Genomic DNA, 21,626 nt, shown 5'->3' on the forward strand with positions numbered 1-21,626 from the left:
AGATCCCCACCCTAATCGACAGGATGCTGCTCTCCTCTACCGCGAAGACGGGGGCAGCGGGTGCCGAGGCTCTTTCTCTGCTGCTGAAGAGACCTTGGGACCCAGCCGTGGGTGTCTTGTCGCATAATAAACCAGTGAGTACCTCTTGGGGCTTGCAGGGAGCGAGAGGCTGGTCTAAAATCCGCTTTATTCTTCCCATCCTTCTGCTGTCCTCTTTCTTCTGCCTCTGTCTTGCTTCCCGGGCTCTTTTCCTCCCACTTTAGACTTACTCAAGACTTGCTCTGTCCTTCTGTTGGACACATTCCTCCCAATACTGTCCTGGTGTAGCTTTGGCGGGGGAAAATGTGATCAATTAATGAGAACCTTCCTGCTTCGCTGAGCAGGCCAGGCTGGACAGTGATGTTTTGGGCAGGGAAGTTACTTTCCCTTACACGTTTCTTGTTGAACTTTGTAGAGCAAATTGCCTGGTTCCCCCCTCATCCTGATTGCTTCCTCTGGACCCTCCAACTCCATGTTCCCCACTTCTCGACGGCACCGATTCTGGCAGTCACAGCTTTCTTGCTTGGGAAAGGTTCGTATGGTTGGGGTTTTGAAAGGCGGGGAGTTCAAACTAGCAGCTGTGCTAGACTGCAGCTGCTGGGCTTATTTTTATAAGCCTTCAGCACACCAAAATACTTGGCTCTGCTGAAAGCAGAGGCTGGCGTCTGCCTCCTGCAGTGTTTAGCATTTGAGATGCTGCACAGGGGATGAAGTTGCCCAAATCTGATGCGTTTGGTGTCTCTTGCTGACAAAAGCCATCTATCTTCAGCAGTTTAGATTGTATCATCACTGTTATTAAGGATTGATGAGTCTTCCAGTAGGCAGAGGTTGGAGGAGAGAGACTACAGGTCACCTTAGTCCTCTTCCTGGATACAGAGCTGCTCACACACCTTCTAACGTGGTAGATGTTTGGGGCCATTTCTCTTTAATATCTTTATCAACAACCTGGATGAGGGGATGGAGTGGACTCTCAGTAAATTTCCAGTGTTGATCTGCTTGAGGGTAGGATGGCTCTACAGAGGGGTCTGGACAGGCCGGATCGATGGGCTGAGGCCAATGGTATGAGGTTCAACAGGGCCAAGTGCCGGGTCCTGCACTTGGGTCACACCAACCCCATGGACGCTACAGGCTTGGGGCAGAGTTGCTGGAAAGCTGCCCAGCAGAGAAGGACGTGGGGACATTGGTCAACGGCCTGCTGAATGTTAGCCAGCAGCGTGCCCAGGAGGCCAAGGCGGCCAACAGCATCCTGGCCTGTATCAGGAACAGTGTGGCCAGCAGGACTGGGGCAGTGACTGTCCCCCTGTGCTCGGCACTGGTGAGGCCCCACCTCGAGTGCTGTGTTCAGTTTTGGGCCCCTCACAACAAGACAGACATTGAGGTGCTGGAGCGTGTCCAGAGAAGGGTGATGGAGCTGTGAGGGGTCTGGAGCACACGTCTGGTGAGGAGCGGCTGAGGGAGCTGGGGGGGTTCAGCTTGGAGAAGAGGAGGCCGAGGGGAGACCACCTCGCTCTCTGCAGCTCCCTGAAAGGAGGGTGTAGCGAGGGGAGAGCGGTCTCTCCTCCCAAGGAACAGGCGACGGGACAAGAGGAAAGAGCCTCAAGTTGCACCAGGGAAGGTTTAGGATGGATATTAAGAAAAAATTCTTTACAGAAGGGGTTGTCGAGCACTGGAACAGGCTGCCCAGGGTTGCGGTGGAGTCGCCATCCCTGGAGGTGTTTAAAAGGTGGGCAGATGTGGTGCTGAGGGACATGGGTTAGTGGTGGGCTTGGCAGCGTTAGGTTGATGGTTGGACTTGATGATCTTCAAGGTTCCCTCCAACGCAGACGATTCTATGGTTCTATATACTGTGTGTACAGGAGTGAGGTGAGTAGCAGAAGTTGTCTCTGTGGGAAATCCTCTATTTCCTCTGGTTTTAGTAGCTAGAAGTGAATCCCAAGGGGAAGGAGGAGAGAGAAAGCACAAGTTCATGCATAAACAGGGTTGCAGCTCATGCTAATTGTTGTCAGTAGCTGTTGTCCCCAGTTATGCCTTCATTATTTATCGATCTTTGGTTTCAAACCGCAGGTGATTCCCATCGCCACCCACCTGTTGAACAACGGCAGCGGGGTGGGAGTGTTGCAGTGTCTCGAACACATGATTGGGGCGGTGAGGGGCAAAGTGGCGGAGGTAAGAGTGAGCGACGAGTGGATCGGGGACCTTTTGCTGCTCCCTTCAAACTATTCACCTTGCCTGTAGGTGCTGTGCTGCCCCTGTGCATCGTCCCGTTGTGCATCCCTCTTCTCCATCCATATCTTTTTTTCTCCTGTAGATTCACAGCCACTTCTCTCACAAGCCGATCATCCTGATCGGGTGGAACACGGGTGCCTTGGTGGCCTGTCACGTAAGTACCCTCTTCTTTTGCATCCTCTCAGAATCCACTTGACAGCTTCAGTTCAGAGTTGGGTTTGAATTACTGTTGAATTTGAGGCTCTGCCGGGCTTTTTGTCCTTTTTCTCTTTCCAAGGCCTGGCTTTGAGATGGACATCCTTTCTGGTCATGGGGGCATAAGCAATTTGAGTTATTCAATGTTTTCTTCCCCACTCTTTTAATCAATAAAGGAAGGTCTAAGTATGGAAGATACTTAGCCTGGCAAAGCAGCCTCCGCGCCTTCCATGCGCTGGACTGTTAGGATCCTGACTGTTGCTTTTTCTACCCAGGTTTCAGTGATGGAGTACGTCACTGCAGTTGTGTGCCTTGGATTCCCCCTTCTCACCGTCGACGGCCCCAGAGGGGTAAGGACCAAAGGGAAACGGAGCTATTTAAAGAACTGTACTTTTTGGGTTTTTTAATCTTCCAAGATTATTTCATAAAATCGAACTTGGTAGTCCAATGATAACTGGAAGATTTTTTTGAGGCATGTCTGTGTGATTTTTATTTGGAGGAGGGCTGCCCAGCAGGTGGGACTGTTGCATCCTTAGTAGGATTCCTGATGCGATAGCGGGCATGAGAAGTCCTATATTTGCATGTCTCCGCTGTGACATGTTTTTGCAGCTCCTTCCTGGGGTCTTATGTGCGGGTCGCTTGTTAACTGTGTCATTTGGCACCAGAGAGGACAACTTGATTTATTTGGAGCCCAAATTGCTCCTTTATTAGCTGATCAGTGTGCGACTGGGTTGGGAACAATTATGGTTGTGCTAATGAAATGGCTAATCCCGTGGGTAGTGGAAATCTGTATAAAAGGCGTTTGCTGGAGCTGGGCGCAGCTCTCGAGAAGAGGTTTCTTATGACTCGGTGCAACTGTGTAAATCCCACTGGGGGCTCAGCCCAGGAAGCTTTGCTGTTGGCACTTCTTCAGCCTTATCGTGGGTTTGTGTGGCAAAAGCTTGGAAGGAGGAAAAAGCAGTGAAATACGTTTTCTGAGGGGGGAGAGCATCAGTCTGAGCTGCTAATGAGTAATGGGACTATGTACTCATAGAGTGGTTTGGGTTGGAAGGGACCTTGAAGACCATCTAGATCCACCCCCTGCACTGGGCAGGGACACCTCCCCCCAGCCCAGGTTGCTCCAAGCCCCGTCCAACCTGGCTTTGAACATCTCCAGGGTTGGGGCAGCCACAGCTTCTCGGGGCAACCTGCGCCAGGGGCTCAGCACCCTCATGGAGAAAAATTTCTTCCTAATATCTCATCTAAATCTCCCCACTTTCAGTTTGAAGCCATTCCCCCTCATCCCATCACTCCATGCCCTTGTAAAAAGTCCCTCCCCAGTTCTCCTGTAGCCCCTTTAGGCGCTGGAAGACCGCAATAAGGTCTCCCCGGAGCCTTCTCCAGGCTGAACCCCCCAACTCTCCCAGTCTGTCCTCCCAGCAGAGGGGCTCCAGCCCTTGCAGCATCTTTGTGGCCTCCTCTGGTCCTACTCCAACAGGTCCATGTCTCTCCTGTGTTGGGGGCTCCAGAGCTGGATGCAGTACTCCAGGTGGAGTCTCCCCAGAGCAGAGCACAGCAGAGGGGCACGATCCCCTCCCTCGCCCTGCTGGCCACACTTCTTCTCATGCAGACTGGGATATGGTTGGCCTTCTGGGCTGCGATCGCACATTGCCAGCTCATGGGGAGCTTCTCACCCACCAACGCCCCCAGGTCCTTCTCCTTAGGGCTGCTCTCCAGCCATTCCTTGCCCAGCCTGGATTTGTGCTTGGGATTGCTCCGACCCAGCTGTAGGACCTTGCACTTGGCCTTGATGAACTTCATGAGGTTGGCACAGGCCCACCTCTCCAGCCTGTGCAGGTGCCTCTGGATGGCATCCCTCCCCTCCAGTGTCTCTGCCTCGCCACACAGCTCAGGATCATCGGTAAAGTTGCTGAGAGTGCGCTCCATCCCACTGTCCATGGCACAGACTTACACAGCTTTTGAGTCAGTCTTTCTCAGGAGATGTTTAAATGAACCCCGCAGTTTATAATTCTCTCTTTTCAGGATGCAGTTGTTATAGATTGGGTTTGCACGTGAAGCCCTGTCTGCCCCTGCGGCATGTGCCTTCCCTTTTTGGTCCTTCTGGATTACAGTTCCCCTTGCTCTTGCAGGATGTGGATGACCCCCTCCTGGAGATGAAGACCCCTGTCCTCTTTGTGATCGGTCAGAATTCCCTGCAGTGCAACATGGAAGCAATGGAAGATTTCCGGGAGAAAATACGAGCTGATAACAGCATGGTGGTGGTGGGAGGAGCAGATGACAATCTCAGGTAACGGTCTGCGAGATGGAGACTCTCTTCCCAGGAACACTGAGTGTGCTCCGTATGGAAAAAAAAAAAAAAAAGCAACAAACAAACCACCAAATTTGGCACTGAAACTGGATGGGAACTGCATAAAAATGATCCATCAAGGTCAGCTTTGTTATTTGAAACCTGGTGTGTTGGATAGAGGGTTGGTTTTCTGTGATAAATCTGCATCGTTTCTCCTAGTGGTAGGTTAAAGATCCAGGGGACGGTGTGGTATGACACTAGAGCAAGTATTTGGTTTTTCATGCCACCCTTGGCTCTGGAATGTGCAGCTTTTGGAGGCTGTGCGCAGAGTTGGGGTGAGAGAGGCTGTAAGAGCCTTGTGGGGAGCGAGAAGCTCTTAAGATTTCCGTAAACTTTGGAGCTTGTTCTGCAGTCACGCTTGTGTTTGTTTGGAATAACTGCACCAAGAACCTGAGCAAGTCGTGTGTGAGAATAGGTTTGGGCTTACACTAGAGCTGGAGCCAGCAGCGCAGGCAAGGCTTTGGAGCGTCGTATGAGTCAGAAATCTGTAGCAGGGACAAGCAGTAAAGGAGAGGGGGGGGAAAAAAGAAATGTGAAACTCTGATACCGGGTCTGAAGACAGAGCTCTGAAGGAAAGGAAGTGTCGTATTTGCTTTACGAAGTGCTTTGGGATGCTGGGCCTTTTTCCTCGTCATCGGAGTTTGTCTGGGCACTTCTGAGGGATGAGTGTCGTCTTTCCAGCAGACGGTGCTCTTGAGTTGAGAGCTGAGGGAGCTGGCTCTTGCCTTACTCTGTGTCAGACTGGGTGAGGGAGCGAGCTTGCTGTAGCTGGAACCTTACTCTCGGGCAAAGAATGATGATGTGACCGTGAAAGTAGAAACCCAAACGTGTTGACTTCCATCTGTTTGTTTTTTAATAGGATAAGCAAAGCCAAAAAGAAGGCAGAAGGGCTGACTCAGAGTATGGTGGACAGGTGCATCCAGGTAATCACGGAAATCTTCTTTTTACACCTCGTATCTATAAAAAAAATCAAATCAAATCTGTGCTGAAATGTCTTGGTGACCACAAGTTATAACCTTACTGCCAGGATCTGTTGGGCAAAGGTAATCTGTCTCCTGAGTGGGATTTTGAAGTGGCTGTCTCCTTTCAGGAGAGACGTGAGCTTCCTGGTAGTGCACCTTACACAAAGAGCAGTGTTTTCTGAATCTTCCAGTACATCTGCCTGGGGAAGCAAGCAGAACTTTGGAGAAACCATCAGGTTTCTCTCCCGTGTGTCAGAAATAAGTGGAGTATGAGCTTTAATGAGAAAGCCAAGGTCCGTCTGTAAGGTTTTAGGGTTTCTTTTTGTGGAATGTTAGAGCCTTATCCCTTTGCCCCTTTGTGAATCTTTTGTTCTTTTTTTGGTTCGAGCTGTGAAGATCAGTTGTTTAGAGACCTGCACACCACTTAGTCTAACTATTTGTTTCCTCCTTCCTAGGATGAAATAGCTGACTTCTTGACTGGAGTCCTCACCCGAGTGGAGAGCCACTCGGGCTCCGATCCCCGTGACCTGGATGCTGAGAAGAAGAAGAAACCACGCGACTCGACCAGGAGGGATCTGTCGTTTGACTTGCCAGAAAGAAGCAGCAGGCCCGCCTCGCCGGCAGCCAAAGTGCCCGCCTCACCTTCGGGCTCAGAGGTGGGGGCTCTTTCTGGGATACTTTGAGCTGGGGAAGGCTGAGGTTGTGTAAAGAGATGTTTTTGTACTGCTGGAATATGTGGCAAGAGATGTGGTTGGCGTTGGAAGAGGGAGATGAGAGGATACGGAGGGATTAATGGCTTGCAGTGGGGCAAACGAACCTTCAGGAATAGATCTGCTCTGGCAAAAAGATGCACGTTCTTGCCTGTGTGCTGCTATGCTCAGGTTTACAGAATGGTCAGGGTCGGAAGGACCCTCTGGAGCTCCCCCAGTGCCACCCCCTGCCAGAGCAGGGGCACCTCCAGCAGTGGCACAGGACATGTCCAGGCGGGTTTGGAATGGCTCCAGAGGGGGAGACTCCCCCCCTCTCTGGGCAGCTGTGCCAGTGCTCTGCCGCCCACACAGGAGAGAAGTCCCTCCTCAGGTTGAGATGGAACTTCCTATGGTCAAGTTTGTGTCCGTTCCCTCTTGTCCTGTCACTGGGCACCACTGAAGAAAGACTGTTCCCATCCCCCCGGCACCCTCCCTTTAAGGATTGATAAGCGTTGATAAGATCCCCCTCAGTCTTCTCTTCTCCAGACTGAAAGCCCCACGTCCCTCATCAGAGAGATGTTCCAGTGCCCTCATCGTCTCCGCAGCCCTCTGCTGGACCCTCTCCTGCAGTTCCCTGTCCTTCTTGACCCGGGGAGCCCCAAACTGGCCACAGTGCTCCAGATGTGGCCTCCCCGGGGCAGAGCAGAGGGGGAGGATGACCTTCCTCCACCTGCTGGCCACGCTCTTCTTGATGCCCCCCAGGATGCCATTGACCTTCTTGGCCACCAGGGCACATTGCTGGCTCATGGGCATCCTGTTGGCCACCGGGACTCCCAGGTCCCTTTCCCCAGAGCTGCTCTCCAGCAGGTCAGCCCCTGACCTGTACCGGTTCATGGGGTATATGGGGTTACGACTGCCTCTTAGGGAAACGTGGGGGTAAGAGGTGTTCCTTCTCTTCGAGCAGGACTTATCCAGTGTCTCCAGCAGCCCCACTTCAAGCCCCAAGACTAAAATGGCTGCTGTGTCCTCCATCCAGAAGCCCAGCCAGATCGCCACCACGCAGCTGCTGAAGAGGCAGATACAGAGGACGGACACTGTCCTGACGCACAAGCAGGCACAAGGTAATGCCCTGCAGCTTGCCCACCCTCTTGCCTCTTAGCGTCTGGATTTTTGGTCTTTATCTGTCCTGAGGTGATTAGGTTTTTGTCTTCCAAGTCCTGTCTTGAATTCCAAGTTCCGTGTGGCAGCTTCCTTTACAGCTCGATCCCCCGTCGCTGTCGTCCGAAGGCAGCAGCCTGTGGAGGGTTGAAATTAGGTTGGAAACGGTGTTTCTGCAGCTTCTTGCTGCTGTTGATAGTGGGAAGGATTTTCGCTTGCTCTGACTGACCAGATCATCATGTAGCTGTACTCTAATTGCTTTTCAAGTGGGAGCCCCTTGTGATCCTCAAAGGCTGCTTGGGGAGGGAGACGAAAGGTACTCGGGAGATGATTGAGGCTGTTGAATTGTGACAGGAACAGTGGGACTTGGGTAATTACAGAGTCATCTTGCATCAAATGGCAGTGGAAAACCTGCTCAGAATAAGAAAACAGCTTGAGCTGTGGGATTTTTTGTTTTTGGTCTTGTTGGATGCTCATTAAAAAACTTACGATGCAGCTTCAGTCTGATTGTGAACGCTGTGAACATAGGTAATGGTTTTGTTGATGATGATCCCTTCTGGAAGTTATCAGAGGCACCTGGGGAATAGTCTTCCGTCCTCCCTTCTCTCCTTATTTCTTTGCTCAAGGCAGACCTGGACAGGCTTGTTGTTGTTTCCTGCAACAGTGTGACCCTCCACGCTCTCTAAAGTCTTTGTCTAACTCAGGGTAGGCTCCAGGGGGAAGTTCGAGCTTGGATGTCCCTTAATTTCTCAGACCACGGACTAAAGAAATCTATTCCTTTCTTCTTGTTGTTGAGGGAGGAAGTTTCTAGATGGCCCGCGGGAGGCAGGAGGAGGGTTGGTGGCATTGGTACGTGTCGTGGCTGCCTCGTTTTGCCAGGAGCGCTGCTGTGGCGTGGCTTCTGGCCTGCGTTTTGTGGCTGCAGCTGTTCAGGGATGTGCTGGCTGACGTCTCCCAGCTGCCTTCAGCTTCTTGGCGCAAGTGCTCGGTCAAGCTAGCCATGCCTCTCGCAGCCGAGTCTGCTCTTGTTCCCTGGGTGTCGGACCTTTTTCCCTGATGGCTGTGGGGCTGGAGAGGGCTCGTGCTGTTGGGACGTGCGCTTGGTGAAAGTTGAGATGATCCCCCTTCCTAGTGTCGGATGTGCTACGCTGCCGTCCGGAGAGGAGGTCGGTGTGTCTCCGTTGTGCTGGATGAGTTATGTCTGGAGCTCGCTGCCTGCCTGCTCCGAGGTCTCTGTCTGTGGGTCGCAGTGGTGTCCCTGGAGTTCCTTGTCCCCCTCCAGAGCCGGGCTGTGATACTGTAATTCTCTCTGATTCATTTCAGCTCAGTTCGCTGCTTTTCTGAAACAAAACATGCTGGTGAGGAAAGCTCTTCCTCCTGGCACCTCTTCATGTCTCTTTGGTGAGTATCTCCTCACTTCTCGCTGTCTCTTTCTCTGTCTCCCTCCTTCTCTCTGTCTCTGCTGCCTTCTTTCATCGTCTTCCTCTTCCCTTGCATTGGTTTGGGGATGTGGCCCAACGTGTCCCCCTTGTCCCCCTGCTTTTTTGCTTTCTCATTGCTGTATTTGAAGCTGAAACAAATGGCCCACTAGCTAGCTGGGAGCATTAACTTTTCCCAAGCTCTTCCCTTTTCCCTGCCCTGGTAGGTAAATACTGCTCTTCGAGCCGTGTAGTTTGGCAGCCGATTTGTTCTGACGGACTAAAACTTTGTGGATGATGCGGTGGTGACTTTTTGTGATCACGAGTTTAACCCTTTCCCCATGCTGGGGCTGAGAAAGGGACGTGGACACCAACCCCAGAGACTATGTGTGTTGGTGAAGCATCCCAAACACGTGGAGCAGCAAAGGGGTTGTCAGCGGGAGCAGAAACAAGGGAATGCCAAGTGACATGGAAGGACAGATGTAGACAGGTGGAGCAGCGTTTCTTGGCCAGAGAGAGTTGGAGAAGAGCAAGGAGGTCCGGGAAGAGGGATGGCTTTGGAAAGATGGTGATGTGGTGGGGAAAGGATGCTGTCTGGACTAGGAGACACCCAGAGGTGAGTGGTCTTTAGTCCTGTGGCCTCTCGTGTTGGGTGCTGGAGCACACAGAGGGGTGCTGTGAGGGTTAGGGATCGCGGGGCAGGACCCACAGTGTATCTAAAGACATGTTTTGACATCTCCAATGGCAGCGACTGTGTGGATCTGGGATTAGGAGAGGAGGAGGGATTGAAATCTGAGGCTTTGGGAGGCTGCGGTGTCATCACATGAGCTGTCAGTGTCACTTGTCTGTCCGGGTGACCCCAGGGTGCTGAGAGCATTGATGTGGGTGAGAACTGCCTCTCTGCAACACCCCAAATGTTGGTGCTTTTAACTCAACGAGACAAGCGCTGGATGCAGAGAAGCTGGTGGTATTTAGGCATGCTGTGTAGAGACTCGTAAGATACAGATGGTCTGCTTGCCCTGAACACACACAATTTATAGTCCCAACTGCACGAATACAGCTGTGGTAACAAACTCCCGAGGCAAGTATTGGCCCGAGCTGGCTGTTTGCAAGTTTTCTTTCTCCTTTAAGCCTTGTTTAAAGGTTTCTTTCTCCCTTGAGCCTTGTTCTGTGCCCTCCTCTGTGCGATGAGGTTACCCTGGGAGCACAGATGGAGCCCTGCGCTTGTCCAGAGTTCTCCCACCCAGCATCTGCTGGGAGGAGAAACCACAGTGGACGTTCTGCTGCAGGTGGGGAGACGTGGAGAGACTGGCACCAGCCTGGGCTGCCTTTTGATAAGATTAAAAGCCGATTAAGATCTCTGGGCTCCTTACTGTGTGGGGCTCAGCTGCCTGAGCTGCGAGATAGGAAGCTGGGGTGCGTGCGTTGGGAGTGCTCGCTGTTGTTTTGGGAGCAGGGTGCTCCTCCCGAACACTCAGCCAGCCCTTCACAGCGAGGGTCTGCGTGCCCCAGAGTGAGCAGAAGCAGGCTCCGCTCTTGTGCGGTGGGGACACGGAGGGACGTTGGGTCACTGCTCGCCGATGCTTTGAGGGGCACCTAACGCCACTGCCTGTGCATGTGCCGTTTCACTGTCCTGCTTGGCTGGTGGCACTTGTTTGAGGGGGGGGGGCTTTGGTGCCTGCAGTCTGTGCACGCCTGATGAGGTCTCTCTGGCCGGTGATTTGGTCGATGCATGTTTGCAGGTGGGTGGGAAGCACGGGAGCGTTGCACGAGTGTCACGAGTTAACACGCTCGGGCCACGAGTCCGGCCATCGATAGCACCTTGTCACTTGTCCTGGGGACCAGAGCAGCCCTGAAATGCTTTGAACCGCCTGTTATTTAGGGATTTGGCTGCAGTCTTGTCCTACAACCACAGTTCGGAGGTATGTAGGTGGTATGCAGGGAGCGTATAAATACATATGTATGTGTATAGATACACACATGCGTGTCTATATATATGGATATATTATATGAAATTGATATAGATATAAGTAATAAGTTATGTACGTCTTGGCCTCTAGGCTGTTGAATACACAGCTTAGATCCCCAGGACTGTCTGTGAAGAGGGAGTTAGCTGGCTCAGCGGTGGTCTGCAGAAGCTCTTGGTGGAGAGGGCTCTCTGTAGCTTTGAGCGGAGGTCTTTTCCCCCTTGCCGCAGATCAGCAGATCACGGCAGCGCTCAGGCGTAGCGGCGGCTGCGTTTCTGAGTGCTGCCGGGCTGCAAACACCACAGCGGGAGGCCGCTCTCTGCCCTCGTTTCGACCCAGTCCACCGGGATTTCAGGCTGGGGCTGGATGATCGTACACCAGCGCTGGGAGACACGTGGAGAGCGGATGGGCATGATGTGGCGGCTCGTGACTGTATGTTGTTCCTGGGCTGCCCGGAGGCGCTTGTCGTGGGTTCTCTGTGCTTTTTCGGATAGCCCTGGCCCCAGCAAGCTTGTGCTCTAGGCAGGGTGAAATGGATGTGATGGGTCAAGGGCATGGCAACGAAACGAGCTGTTGGTGCGGAAGAGAAATCTCAGCTCGTGGATTTTTTTTCCCCTAGTAGCAGGCAGTGTAGAGTATGTGGGGGCTTGGCTTTGCTGCAACACCTTTTGTGCTCACAGCTGCTTCGCTTACTGCCTCTAAGAAACCTGTACGCTTCAGTTCAGCTCCTGAAGAAATGGTTCAGAGCGCTGGAAAGATGTGCCAAAGGACAGGCGTTGCAAATACCTTTGCTGGTGTGTCGAAGGAGCAGGCGGGCTAAGCTCTGATCCCAGCTCTGGCAGCGTGCCTGCACCAGTTCTGCAAGTCTCTGCACCCCCGTCCCCTCACCTGGAAATTAGGGATGTTGGAGGGGCCCGATGCCGGGATTGATTGTGCCGCGCTTTGAAATGAAAAGCGTTTCTGTGGAGATGTGGTATCTCTGTAGGCATCCATTTTTCTTCACTGCAGAGGTGAGGCAGACTCTATATGCTCTCTTGCATTAGCCTGTGAGTAGTTTAAGCTAAGCCCTGCCCTGAGACAGCGGTTTAGGGCACGTGTAAGACAGTGTAGGTGGTGAAAAGGAGAAGCGTGGGTTCCTGGTGCATGGGAGATGGGCAAGCTGGCATGGAGGGAGCTGTGGAAGTGTGCATGGGCATGTGTCCCTTCTCCGCACCTTGGCGCACAGAGCGGAGCAGCACCGACCTTGAGGGATCGGTCATCAGTTTTCAAAAAGCTACTTCTGTGTCCCCTAGTTCCAGTCTCCTCAGAGCACTCGGAAGGGGCTGAGAAAGATGATGTGCGTATGCAGCTGAAGAGGCATCAGACCCCCAGCCCGACCCAGTGCACCAAATCCTCCAAACGAGCCAAAATCAAGGTGACCATTGTCTCTCACGGAGATGCTGCTGGCGTGGGGAACGGAGCACCCCTCACCACCCAGGCAGAAAGTGAGTTGCGATTGCATAGCTGCTTTTTAACCAGAAAGCGGGGTCGTGGCTGTGCCCCCCAGACCCGCTCCTCTGGGGCACGGCGTGGGGAGGGGAGGGATGCGTGATTTTTTTTAATTTTTTTTTTTTGGAGGAGGAGTTAGCTGCAGAAAACAGATGGAGGTTCAAGGTGTGAGTGACTTGGGGATAGCCGGGGAAGCGTGGGGGTTGACAGCATGTAGGATCTTGGCAGGAGCCTCTGTTTTCCATAACAGTTTGGGATTGCACGCTCCAGCGAAATGCTCAACTGCAGCCTTGTGAGCTGCGAGGTGAATTTTACACCTTCCTCTGAGGCATCGAACCCCTGCTGGCAGCAGGATGCCGGTCCTGGCGGACCCCTTGCTCCGAGTAGGTTGTGTGCGTCTCCGGTTCTGCTGCTCACTCCTGCGTGAAGCTCTCACCTGGAACGTGCTCCTGCTTTGGGGATGACAGCGATGTTTCTCCCTCTGGAAGACCTTTGTGCGTTCAGACTTCGTGATTCAGCCGAGTGCCCCGCTCTGCTGATCCACTTTGGGCCTGAAGTCTGGCACAACGCATGCTTGATACACGTATAAATAAACTCCAGCTCCTCTCCTGTCTCTGCGGCTGGGAAATCCCGCTGTCACGAGCGTCGCGGAGGTCCCTGCAGTCCGAGAAGAGGTGACATGCTTGGTCTTCTTCCCCTTGAGACTTTCCAAGGAGGCCAGAAGCTTTGGAGGATGTTGCCTTGTCTCTCGCTGCGGTGGTGTATACAGCATCCTCACGTCAGAGTGCAGAGCCCCAGATATGTAAATCAATCGCTCGTTATTAGCGTTAGCTCGATGCGGTGCAGGAATGAAAGGTCAGCGTCTCCATTCTGATAGGAAATCAGAGGTTTTCAAAGCTGAGGAATAATTCTGCTCCTTTGGAAGCATCTGTCAATTTAGCAGTTGTTTTGAACTGTGAAAATGAACTAATAAATACACATCCTTTTTTAAGGTTACAGTTTATCCTTTGGCAGCTTAGAAAATCTCTGGTTTCCAGGATTTTTTTTTTTTTTTTTTTTTTAATTTTCCAAACTTTACTTCTTTTCACAGAAAGGAAATGAATTGCAGAAGTAAACACGAACCAAAACAAGAATTCCCTCTTACCGTGCGTGAGCAGGAGGAATGCACAAGACAAACGCAGTTGTATCCCAAAATGCCGCAATAAACAAATCTTGTGACTCGTCGCATCCCTGTGTATTTTGTAAAGTGTCTCTAAAGAATACTTACAAAATCGATCGCTAGCGACCAGCCAGACCCGAACTAATCGGTTGATGCGGTAGAGCTGTGCTATGATGGACTAGGAGGAGGGGATTAGCGGAGATAACGTTTAGGAGAGAGAATTGCATTTGGCGGTGAGGGACTGAGATTTCACTGTTTACAGATTTTTTTGAAGCCGATTTCTTCAATCCCGTCTATCGTAACGCTTCCACAACGGCGGCTCTCTGGTTTTTATTCACAACTCTGCTCTGTTTGATACTCCCGATCTCTGGTAGCGCGGTGGCTGGAGTGTGTGTTAATGGCTGCAGCGGAGGTTTCCTTGAGAAGGTGCTTTGTGAGCAGGATGAGCCCGTGGCCTTCAGCGCTGTGTCTGTGGGTAGCTGTGTGAGAGAGGGGAAATCCCTAAAGGCTCATTGAGGAGAGAAAATGAGGTTTTCTTCTTTTTCTTTTGCAGTTGTCGCTGGAAAGCCGGTTCCCATGGCTGTCGGCCAGTCTGTGTCAGGCGCGAAGGAGCTGTCAGGACTGCTCACCACCCCCAAGTGAGTGGGACTTTGTGGTTTTTGTAAGCTGTGGGTCTTTTTGACAGGCTGATGATGGGAAGCACGGCAACAGGGTGATTTCTGCACGTGGAGCTTTCTCGTACCTTGCTTATGACTGGAATTTTCTGAAGCGCAGGAGACTCTTAGGCTCCTGAAAACTATTTGTCAACCAGCAATTGGGTCCGAGAATGGCAGAAATGGGCAAAAGTAGAAGGTGCTGTGGCTCTTGGGCTATATTTCTATATGGTTTCCCAAATCCAAGTTTTCTTATTGCTGTCTTTTGAATCATTGTGGTGTCTTTGCCAGAATTCAGTCGTCTTGTCTTTCCTTTTGAAGGAATCCTTCCCTTCATGCCCTCTAAAAATCAAGCGGTTTTTTTTTTCCAATGGGAGGGGAAAGAAGTTTCAATATCAGTTCATGAAGTTGATTAACTGATTGTAGGGATTTCTGTCGGGGAATGAACATCACTGTTTTCCCTTTTAATTCACACCAAGTTTTGGAGAGCTAGACTCTGCCTGATCTGGGAGGAGAGAGGAAGAGAGCTGTTCTCAAATAGAAAGTAGGTTTTAAACAGGAAAAGTGTCACTGTAAGTTAGATGGCTTTTGTGTAGGGTGACACAGCCCTTGCAGCACTTAGGTAGGCGCACACGTGATAACAAGCTCACTTCCAATTTGGAAATACACAGATCTTGCCATAAGTGCTCCTTGTTCTACCTGCCGTAGTGGATAATTCTCTTTGGAGAGAAATTGGAGAACCTAATTCTCTTGCTTTGGGTTTTTGTAGCTCGTCATCTCCCCGCCTTTACGCTTCCAGGAGTCACACTGGGTTGCGTTAGGCCAGTGACAGCTCGCTGTCAAAGCCATCTCACCTTTGCCTTGTGGAGTTTATTGCTAACTGGAGTCTTTCTCTTCTGCTTGCTTCGTAGGCTGAGTTCAGCAGCAGAAACCTCTTCCACGAGTCCTGCTCCGTCTGCCATGATCCCCAGCAGCACGGCGCCCAGTGCTTTCCATGCCCTGCAGAGCAGGCTGGTGGCCAGCAGCACCCACTGCATGCAGGCCCAGCCAGCCAGTACCCTGCAAGGTACCTGCCTCTCTCCATGTCTCTCTTGTGAATGTAAAAGGTAAATCAGGTTCAAAGGCATCTGGTGGATCCTCTTTCTTGCGTTCCCCGGTTGCTTTGAGTTTGGCTGAGGCAGCGTCTGTAGTGCTTTGCTGTTGCAGAGCCTGGAGAGATCCAGCGGGATGCTGTAATGCGAGGCTGAAGGCACAATAAGTGACCTGTTAATTGTGTCGTTTGTATGTAATGATGCCTTGAGATACCAAAACCGACCTCCCGGGTTTCACAGCTAACCTCATTTGGCGCTGCAGCAATCAATGTGTTGGACTGAGTGTGTAGAGCAGCTAAGAGGGTCCCCGCCAACCTCGAGGCGGGCTGCTTGGGACGCGGCTCTTTTAGAGAACAGTTTTGTGGACACCTGCCCTACGATAGACCTGGAATTTCACACTGTTGAATTCTCCAAGCCCCGTTTCTTTATTCTTTGCTTTTTTTTTTTTTTTTTTTTAGGAGCAGCATCTGCCAGCAGCCTGTTGCAAGGGCTGAGTTTCAGCCTGCAGGACATCGGGACCAAGTCATCAGCCCTTCCTGCTAGTGCGGCTGCTGCTGGGCCGCCCGTGCAGGTATGTGGCCAGGAAACATCAGAAATCTCTCTCTGGAGGGAAACTGTATGGAGGATAAAGTAGTAGGAGGTGTAGGGAACCACGTTTGCTCCAGGACCAGAAGAGGTGAGGCATGCTAGGTGTGAACTGCAGCTGAAACAGTGCATCCGAGCCTCGGCGGTGTGCCAGGGGCTAGGGGCTCCCGTAAGTGGCGAGAAATCTCGGAAGCAGAGCTGTTGTTTCTAGGTGGCCACCTAGAAAATGCTGAGAAGGAGTTGGAGAATGGACAGGAGAGGAGATCAGTGATCTTCCTACTTGTTCTTCCGGTAAAACACATGCCTGTGACCTGTCAGGCAAGCTCCCCATCCCCGCAGTTTAAAGTGACCTCTTTCAGAACGGGTGGCTTCATTAGAAGCAGAGCCACAGTTTCTCCCAGTCATGCTTTCAGGTTGAAACGAGTATGTGCCAACTGGAAGGGACAAGTTTACTTGCCTTTAGACCTGCTTGTGGCCACTAGAATCAAGTGTGGAAACTCCGATCTCTAAAGAACTCTAGCTTCTGCGGGAGGGAGAGGCCGTGCCATCCCGGCATCCTCTTTCCTTCCAGGTACTCAGTGCTTCTGCTTCTCCTTCCAGACCTCAGCTGTGAAGACGCCTGCGCCTATCCAGAACCTGAGTGCCATAACCACGGGCACCGGCACAATTGTCCGCACCATCCCGGTCGCCACCTCTTTGTCTCTGGGAGCCTCAGCGAGCGGGAAGCCCACGGCCATTCACCAGCTGCTGACAAATGGGGGACTGGCGAAGCTGGCCAGCAGTCTCCCTGGCTTGGCTCAGATCTCCAACCAGGCAGCAGGTGAGGGAGAAGGGGAAGAGGCATGCGATGCAGGCGCCTTGACCATCCCATAGCCCCAAGAGCGCTGTTTCCAAACCTTATTTTGCCCTTGAGCCGTAGCTATGGACAGCCGCCTGTGCTGGCAATTTCTGAACAGCTGCCTCTAATGGGAAGAGGTTTCTGATGCAGCCCTCACTTGGTGGATGTGGCCTCCGCAGTCCCCATGTCTCAGGGACATCTCGCTCGTGTGTTTTCTAGGCTTGAAGGCCCCAACGACCATTACTGTGACGCTGCGTGGGCAGCCCAGCCGCGTGACCACGCTTAGCCAGGCCGCGATGGGGACTGTCCAGCCCCAGCTCGAGGAGCAGCCGATGCAGACGCAGGCACCTCAGGTAATTTTTGACACCTTCTTTGTAGACAAAGTGTCCGCTGCTGCTCTTCTGAGCTTTTTCTGACCATCCTAGTCAAGGGCAGATATAGCTGTCGTTGCGAAAGCGTTCCTGGTCACATCTCTTGGGTGTGATGAGCTTCGTTGCTTTGCTGAGGCCGCACCAAAAGGCGCCTTGCAAGGCGGTGGTTAAGAGAACCCCGTTCATCTTCACATCTGTTAGTGACAGGGTCGCTTGTGCCTCATGTCGCACTAGTACCGCATCGAGGGAATCTCCGGCTGCGCTTTGAAAGCTGACATCAGCATGGAAATTCTTACTGAAGCTCCAGGCTTTCTTGACAGTAACGGGCTGTGGTGGGAGGAGGAAAGCTGCTTGTGGAGTGTCTATCCTCTGCCTGTTCGGGCCAGAGAGCGGGTTGGCCGTGCTGTCTGGAGCCGTATTCCTCTTGAAAATGCTGCCTTTCACTATTAGATGCCCTGATGTGATGCTGGGCCCTGTGGGTGTTGGGGATACTGTTGTATTTCCTCCTGCAGGTCCCCAGCTCCTGCTCTTTCTCCCTGCCATGCTGTTGAAACCAATTTATGAAGGGCTGAGCGTGTGCTCCAAGGTTATATCTGTTCGATACGGATCTTCTTTTGGAGGTGGATCACTGACAGTAGGAAAAACTCTTAATATTTGGACTCTCAATGCGTGCGAGGTATTGTCTCGAGGATCCTGGCCGCTTTCCTGCTTCCTAGGTTAAATCTTGGTGCAGTTGAGTTGAAAGCACAAGATGCCAAGTTGGAGGAGGTTTTATTGGTTGTGAACATAGCGGTCTTGTGTACTGTAACGTGGACCTCGCAACCCCAAACCCTGGAGGTAGCAAAAGGGGTGAATTTATTGTGGGTGTATCCTTGGGCTCCATCCTAAACCACTGTCAATTTTGAGGCGGATCCATAAATGTGAGGGCAGAAAGATTGACTCTGACTCCCTGTGCGGGATGGTTGGCCGGCGGTGGCTGTGATGTGCCATCGGCAAGGCTAACCCGAGCTCAGATGGCTTTGCCATGGTCCCAGCTCCAGCGCTGTGCAAGGCTCAGGTCTTTCCTGGAGATGCTTTCCTGGGGGCGTAGGAGAAAACGGGCAGCTCAGGCTTGTGATCTGCCTCGCGGGACTGAAGGAGGCATTGCAGGAAAAGGGCTGCTGGTTCCCTGAGTGTATACTGAAGGGAATAACTGACTGTCCAACAGATGCTGACTGTGGTGATTTGAGGCAGGTGTTTGCAGGGAGAAAAATCGTTCGGAGAACAAGTTGACAAGCTCCCGGAATGATAAATGCTGCGGCTCGGGCAGTCGGACAAGTGTGGAGCGTCCAGTTGGAATCAAACTCCGGTTCCCAACAGGGATTAACGAGCTGGCACTGAAGGCTGAGGATGCCAAGATCACTCCATTGGCTTGCTCAGGGCTTTTTTTTTTTTTCCCTTTTGCACGTGATTTTCCTGCTTTTGTTAGCGTGAACACAGGTCCCCGGTATAGGAGAGGCAGAGCGATCTTCGCTTTGTAGATGAAGCTCCGTAGTTTTGGTCCCTGTTGCTGGGGTGGCTCAAGTTGTGGGCAGCACCGTGGAGGCAGGGAGAGTGCTTTCATGCCTTGCTGCTCTCTGCAGAGGCTGTTTGAGGTTACTTGAAGCCCTGAGATATATTTAGGGAGGTGTTATCCTAAGAGTGAAGCCTTTGGGTGGAAGTTGGGTAAGTATTAACAGCGGCAGCCATAAATCCTCAATTTGTCCTGTGCTGCTTTAGAGCTGGCATTGCTGGTAGTTTCCACGCAGAGTCCTGGCTTACAGCTGGTTAAAGCTCAAATTTGCGAGCATCCGTGTCCTTCCTCCCTTGACTTTTCCGTGTTTCTTTCAGTTGTTGTGCTAGCGCGACAGAGCCTGCGCGCGTCGGCAGAGCTGAGCTTAGAGCTGGCTAAAGTAGAGCTTGGAAACACAGAGCTAGCGAACCTCAGCGCAGATCCCACCTGAGCAGCGAGTGAGTTGCTTTTGTAGGTCTAAAACTCTTCATCCGTGTTGGAGGCAGCTTTTGTGCCCTTCAAAGGCCGTTTAATAAACCGTCAGAACCAGTGTGCTTTCCTTTATGTCCTTTGTTACCTTTGAGAGACCCTAAATATCCAGCACAACAGTAACTCCGCAGCGTAAGGAAACTTGGTACGGAGGAACCGCAGGGTTAACGGGTACGGGTTAATGTTTTAAGGCGATGGCGCTTGGAAGTGGGTATTGGAACGTACGCTGCGACTTTTACCTACAATGCTGAGCTTGTGTGTTCAAGGTAGGGTTTAATTGTGTGGCCGGCTGGGAGAGTTGCTTCAAAAGCAAACTGAAAGCTGGCTTTTACAGGAAATGGAATGAGCTGTGTGTTTTTGTAACTAATTATAGCTCTTGACATCAGCTCGTGTGTACCTTTAGCACAGAAGGCTTACGTAATCTAGCGGGGCTTCCTGTAAAAGAGCAAATTTACAAAAGGCTTTGGGGGATAACTCCGAGGGCTTAAAACTCTTGTGTTTTCAGCAGTAGTCAAAGCTGTTGGCCGTTGGGTTCCCTTTGAAATTCCAGCTGACGGCTCCACTGTGCCTGTGCAGGAAGCGTGAAGCCCACACATCAGCTGTGCACTGTGATTTTTATTATATTTTTTTTTAAACTGGGGGGGTTGGGGACGATGCCTGTAGCAGCTGAGATGCAGTTTGAGTGGGTAACTCTTTTCCTTCCCCCATGGGCATTAAAACGGGAGGCAGAAGACTGAAGAATCTCAGGGGAGTGTGATGCAAATGCTTTCTGTGAGTAGCAGAGTAAGAAGTGAGTGTGTTAAAGTGAAAATAACGAGCAAGCTGCAGCTTCTCTTTTCAAGAAACTGCTCCACGATGGTTTGAACGTTGCTTTTTGGATGGGTTTCCCCCTGCAGCATGGTTCTATCCTGATAGTAGCTCCATGAAGTGTGGAGCGATGCTGATACTGGATCACACTCTTGTTTTCCGCTTAGCGGCATGAAGATTTACGCAACGATGACCGGAGCTGCAAGCTGAGATGTCACGCTTTGGGCAAGGGTCTCCCTTAGATGGCATGAGGAGAGCTCTGACTCCAGCTCTTGCTGCTGCAGGTGCTGGATGTGCTGTCAGCAGTCACTTTCCTTTCCTTGAAGTCTGACCCTTTCCGCTCCCAGGGGCAGAAATACTAATTATAGCTAACGGCGCACCGTTAAATTGCCGCATAAGGCATGGAAAAGCAGGCTGTGACCTACGTGTGCGTCAGGTAGGGGCGGCTCAGACTTGAGCTCAAGCGGTGCTTGTCAGTGGTGGTGGAAAGCGAGTAAGTTGGCTCAGAGAAGCCCAACTGAAGAGGTGGGTATCTGCTTTTGTAGCTGGAAAAGCTGCTTTGGAGCTTCAGTTATGTCAGCTCAGGGCTGTGAGGGCTCCCAGGGAGAGCACGGGAGCGCAGGCAGTCGGCTCTCTGCAGTACCAGATTGCAGATGCACCTGGACAGAGTTCAGGCAAGTAAAGCTGACCCAGAGGTATTTGAAAAATCCCTCAAATAGGGGGATTTCCAGGTATTTCACTGAAGCTTGTCAGCGCTCTCCAGGGTGCGCTGCCATCTGCCTCAGGAGACAAATCCAGACTCCCCAGTTGTCCAGTCTTGGATATCTGTGAATACAGGTGCCATCTAACCAGCTGGTTTTTGTCAGATGGGTTTGTATGTCTGCGTCGAGCAAGAGGGAAGCTCTTCTGATGCAGAGGATGGTGAGTGCTGTTCCCAGCTTTTGCTGGGCTTTCACTGGTAATAGCACGTCAGTCTTGCAGGCGGGTCTGCCCAATGCAGGAGTCGTTCTTGAGCTCCTGGTTGTTGCTTCACTATTGCTGCAGAGGAAACGAGAGCCAGACTGATTTCCCTGACAGCCAGAGATGGGGATAGAGCCGTCCCATTCCGCTCCAGAAAAAGGCAATGAGTTTGTGCTGGTCTCAGCTGAAGCACCGACAGTGGTGTTGGTGCTGCAGACAACACCATCGCACTTCTAAAATATCGATTTGCAGATTTTTCTCTCGGTATGCGTTTTTCCTTGAGCTTGGTGATGACCAGTAGGAGCGAGGACAAGGCTAGAAGAAGCAGGGAAAGGGCATGCTCTGTTTGTTTGGGGTTTTTTTTAGGGTGAAGGCTAGCGCAAGTCCCAAGGAATGCTTGCAGCTCCTCACAGATGGTGTATCCTCAGCAGCCGGGCACTTCCAGTAGCTCTCCGTTACTTTAACCCTTCCAGGCTCCAGACGGTGCTGTTGGGAACCTGGCCGCTCCGGCTACCAGCGCCGCCTCTCCTGGCAAGCTGCTGTCTCAGATGGATCTCAGCAAAGCCCAGGCTGGCCCAGAGATGGCTCCCGCCGACCCCGCGGCACACCTGACCGCCGCCGCGGCAGCACCCGTAGGTGAGGCGCATGGCAGT

General features: G+C 52.0%; 1 protein-coding gene across 1 annotated transcript in view; it reads left to right on the forward strand.

Annotated features, from left to right (window-relative positions):
* Nucleotides 1-21,626, forward strand: part of KANSL3 (KAT8 regulatory NSL complex subunit 3) — a gene marked incomplete at its 5' end in the record, with an annotated part of 29,902 nt that overhangs the window by 5,279 nt on the left and 2,997 nt on the right. Inside the window, 17 exons of the mRNA XM_082495804.1 lie at nucleotides 3-134; nucleotides 455-571; nucleotides 2,104-2,205; nucleotides 2,348-2,419; nucleotides 2,736-2,810; nucleotides 4,590-4,747; nucleotides 5,667-5,730; nucleotides 6,225-6,425; nucleotides 7,423-7,579; nucleotides 8,940-9,017; nucleotides 12,294-12,485; nucleotides 14,202-14,286; nucleotides 15,213-15,367; nucleotides 15,851-15,963; nucleotides 16,578-16,797; nucleotides 17,035-17,168; nucleotides 21,447-21,609. Coding sequence (XP_082351930.1) covers nucleotides 3-134; nucleotides 455-571; nucleotides 2,104-2,205; nucleotides 2,348-2,419; nucleotides 2,736-2,810; nucleotides 4,590-4,747; nucleotides 5,667-5,730; nucleotides 6,225-6,425; nucleotides 7,423-7,579; nucleotides 8,940-9,017; nucleotides 12,294-12,485; nucleotides 14,202-14,286; nucleotides 15,213-15,367; nucleotides 15,851-15,963; nucleotides 16,578-16,797; nucleotides 17,035-17,168; nucleotides 21,447-21,609 — 2,218 coding nt within the window. The remainder of the gene's footprint in view (nucleotides 1-2; nucleotides 135-454; nucleotides 572-2,103; nucleotides 2,206-2,347; nucleotides 2,420-2,735; nucleotides 2,811-4,589; nucleotides 4,748-5,666; nucleotides 5,731-6,224; nucleotides 6,426-7,422; nucleotides 7,580-8,939; nucleotides 9,018-12,293; nucleotides 12,486-14,201; nucleotides 14,287-15,212; nucleotides 15,368-15,850; nucleotides 15,964-16,577; nucleotides 16,798-17,034; nucleotides 17,169-21,446; nucleotides 21,610-21,626) is intronic.

The sequence above is a fragment of the Vanellus vanellus genome (genome assembly GCF_965231255.1).
Source record: "Vanellus vanellus genome assembly, chromosome: 26".
NCBI lineage: Eukaryota > Metazoa > Chordata > Aves > Charadriiformes > Charadriidae > Vanellus > Vanellus vanellus.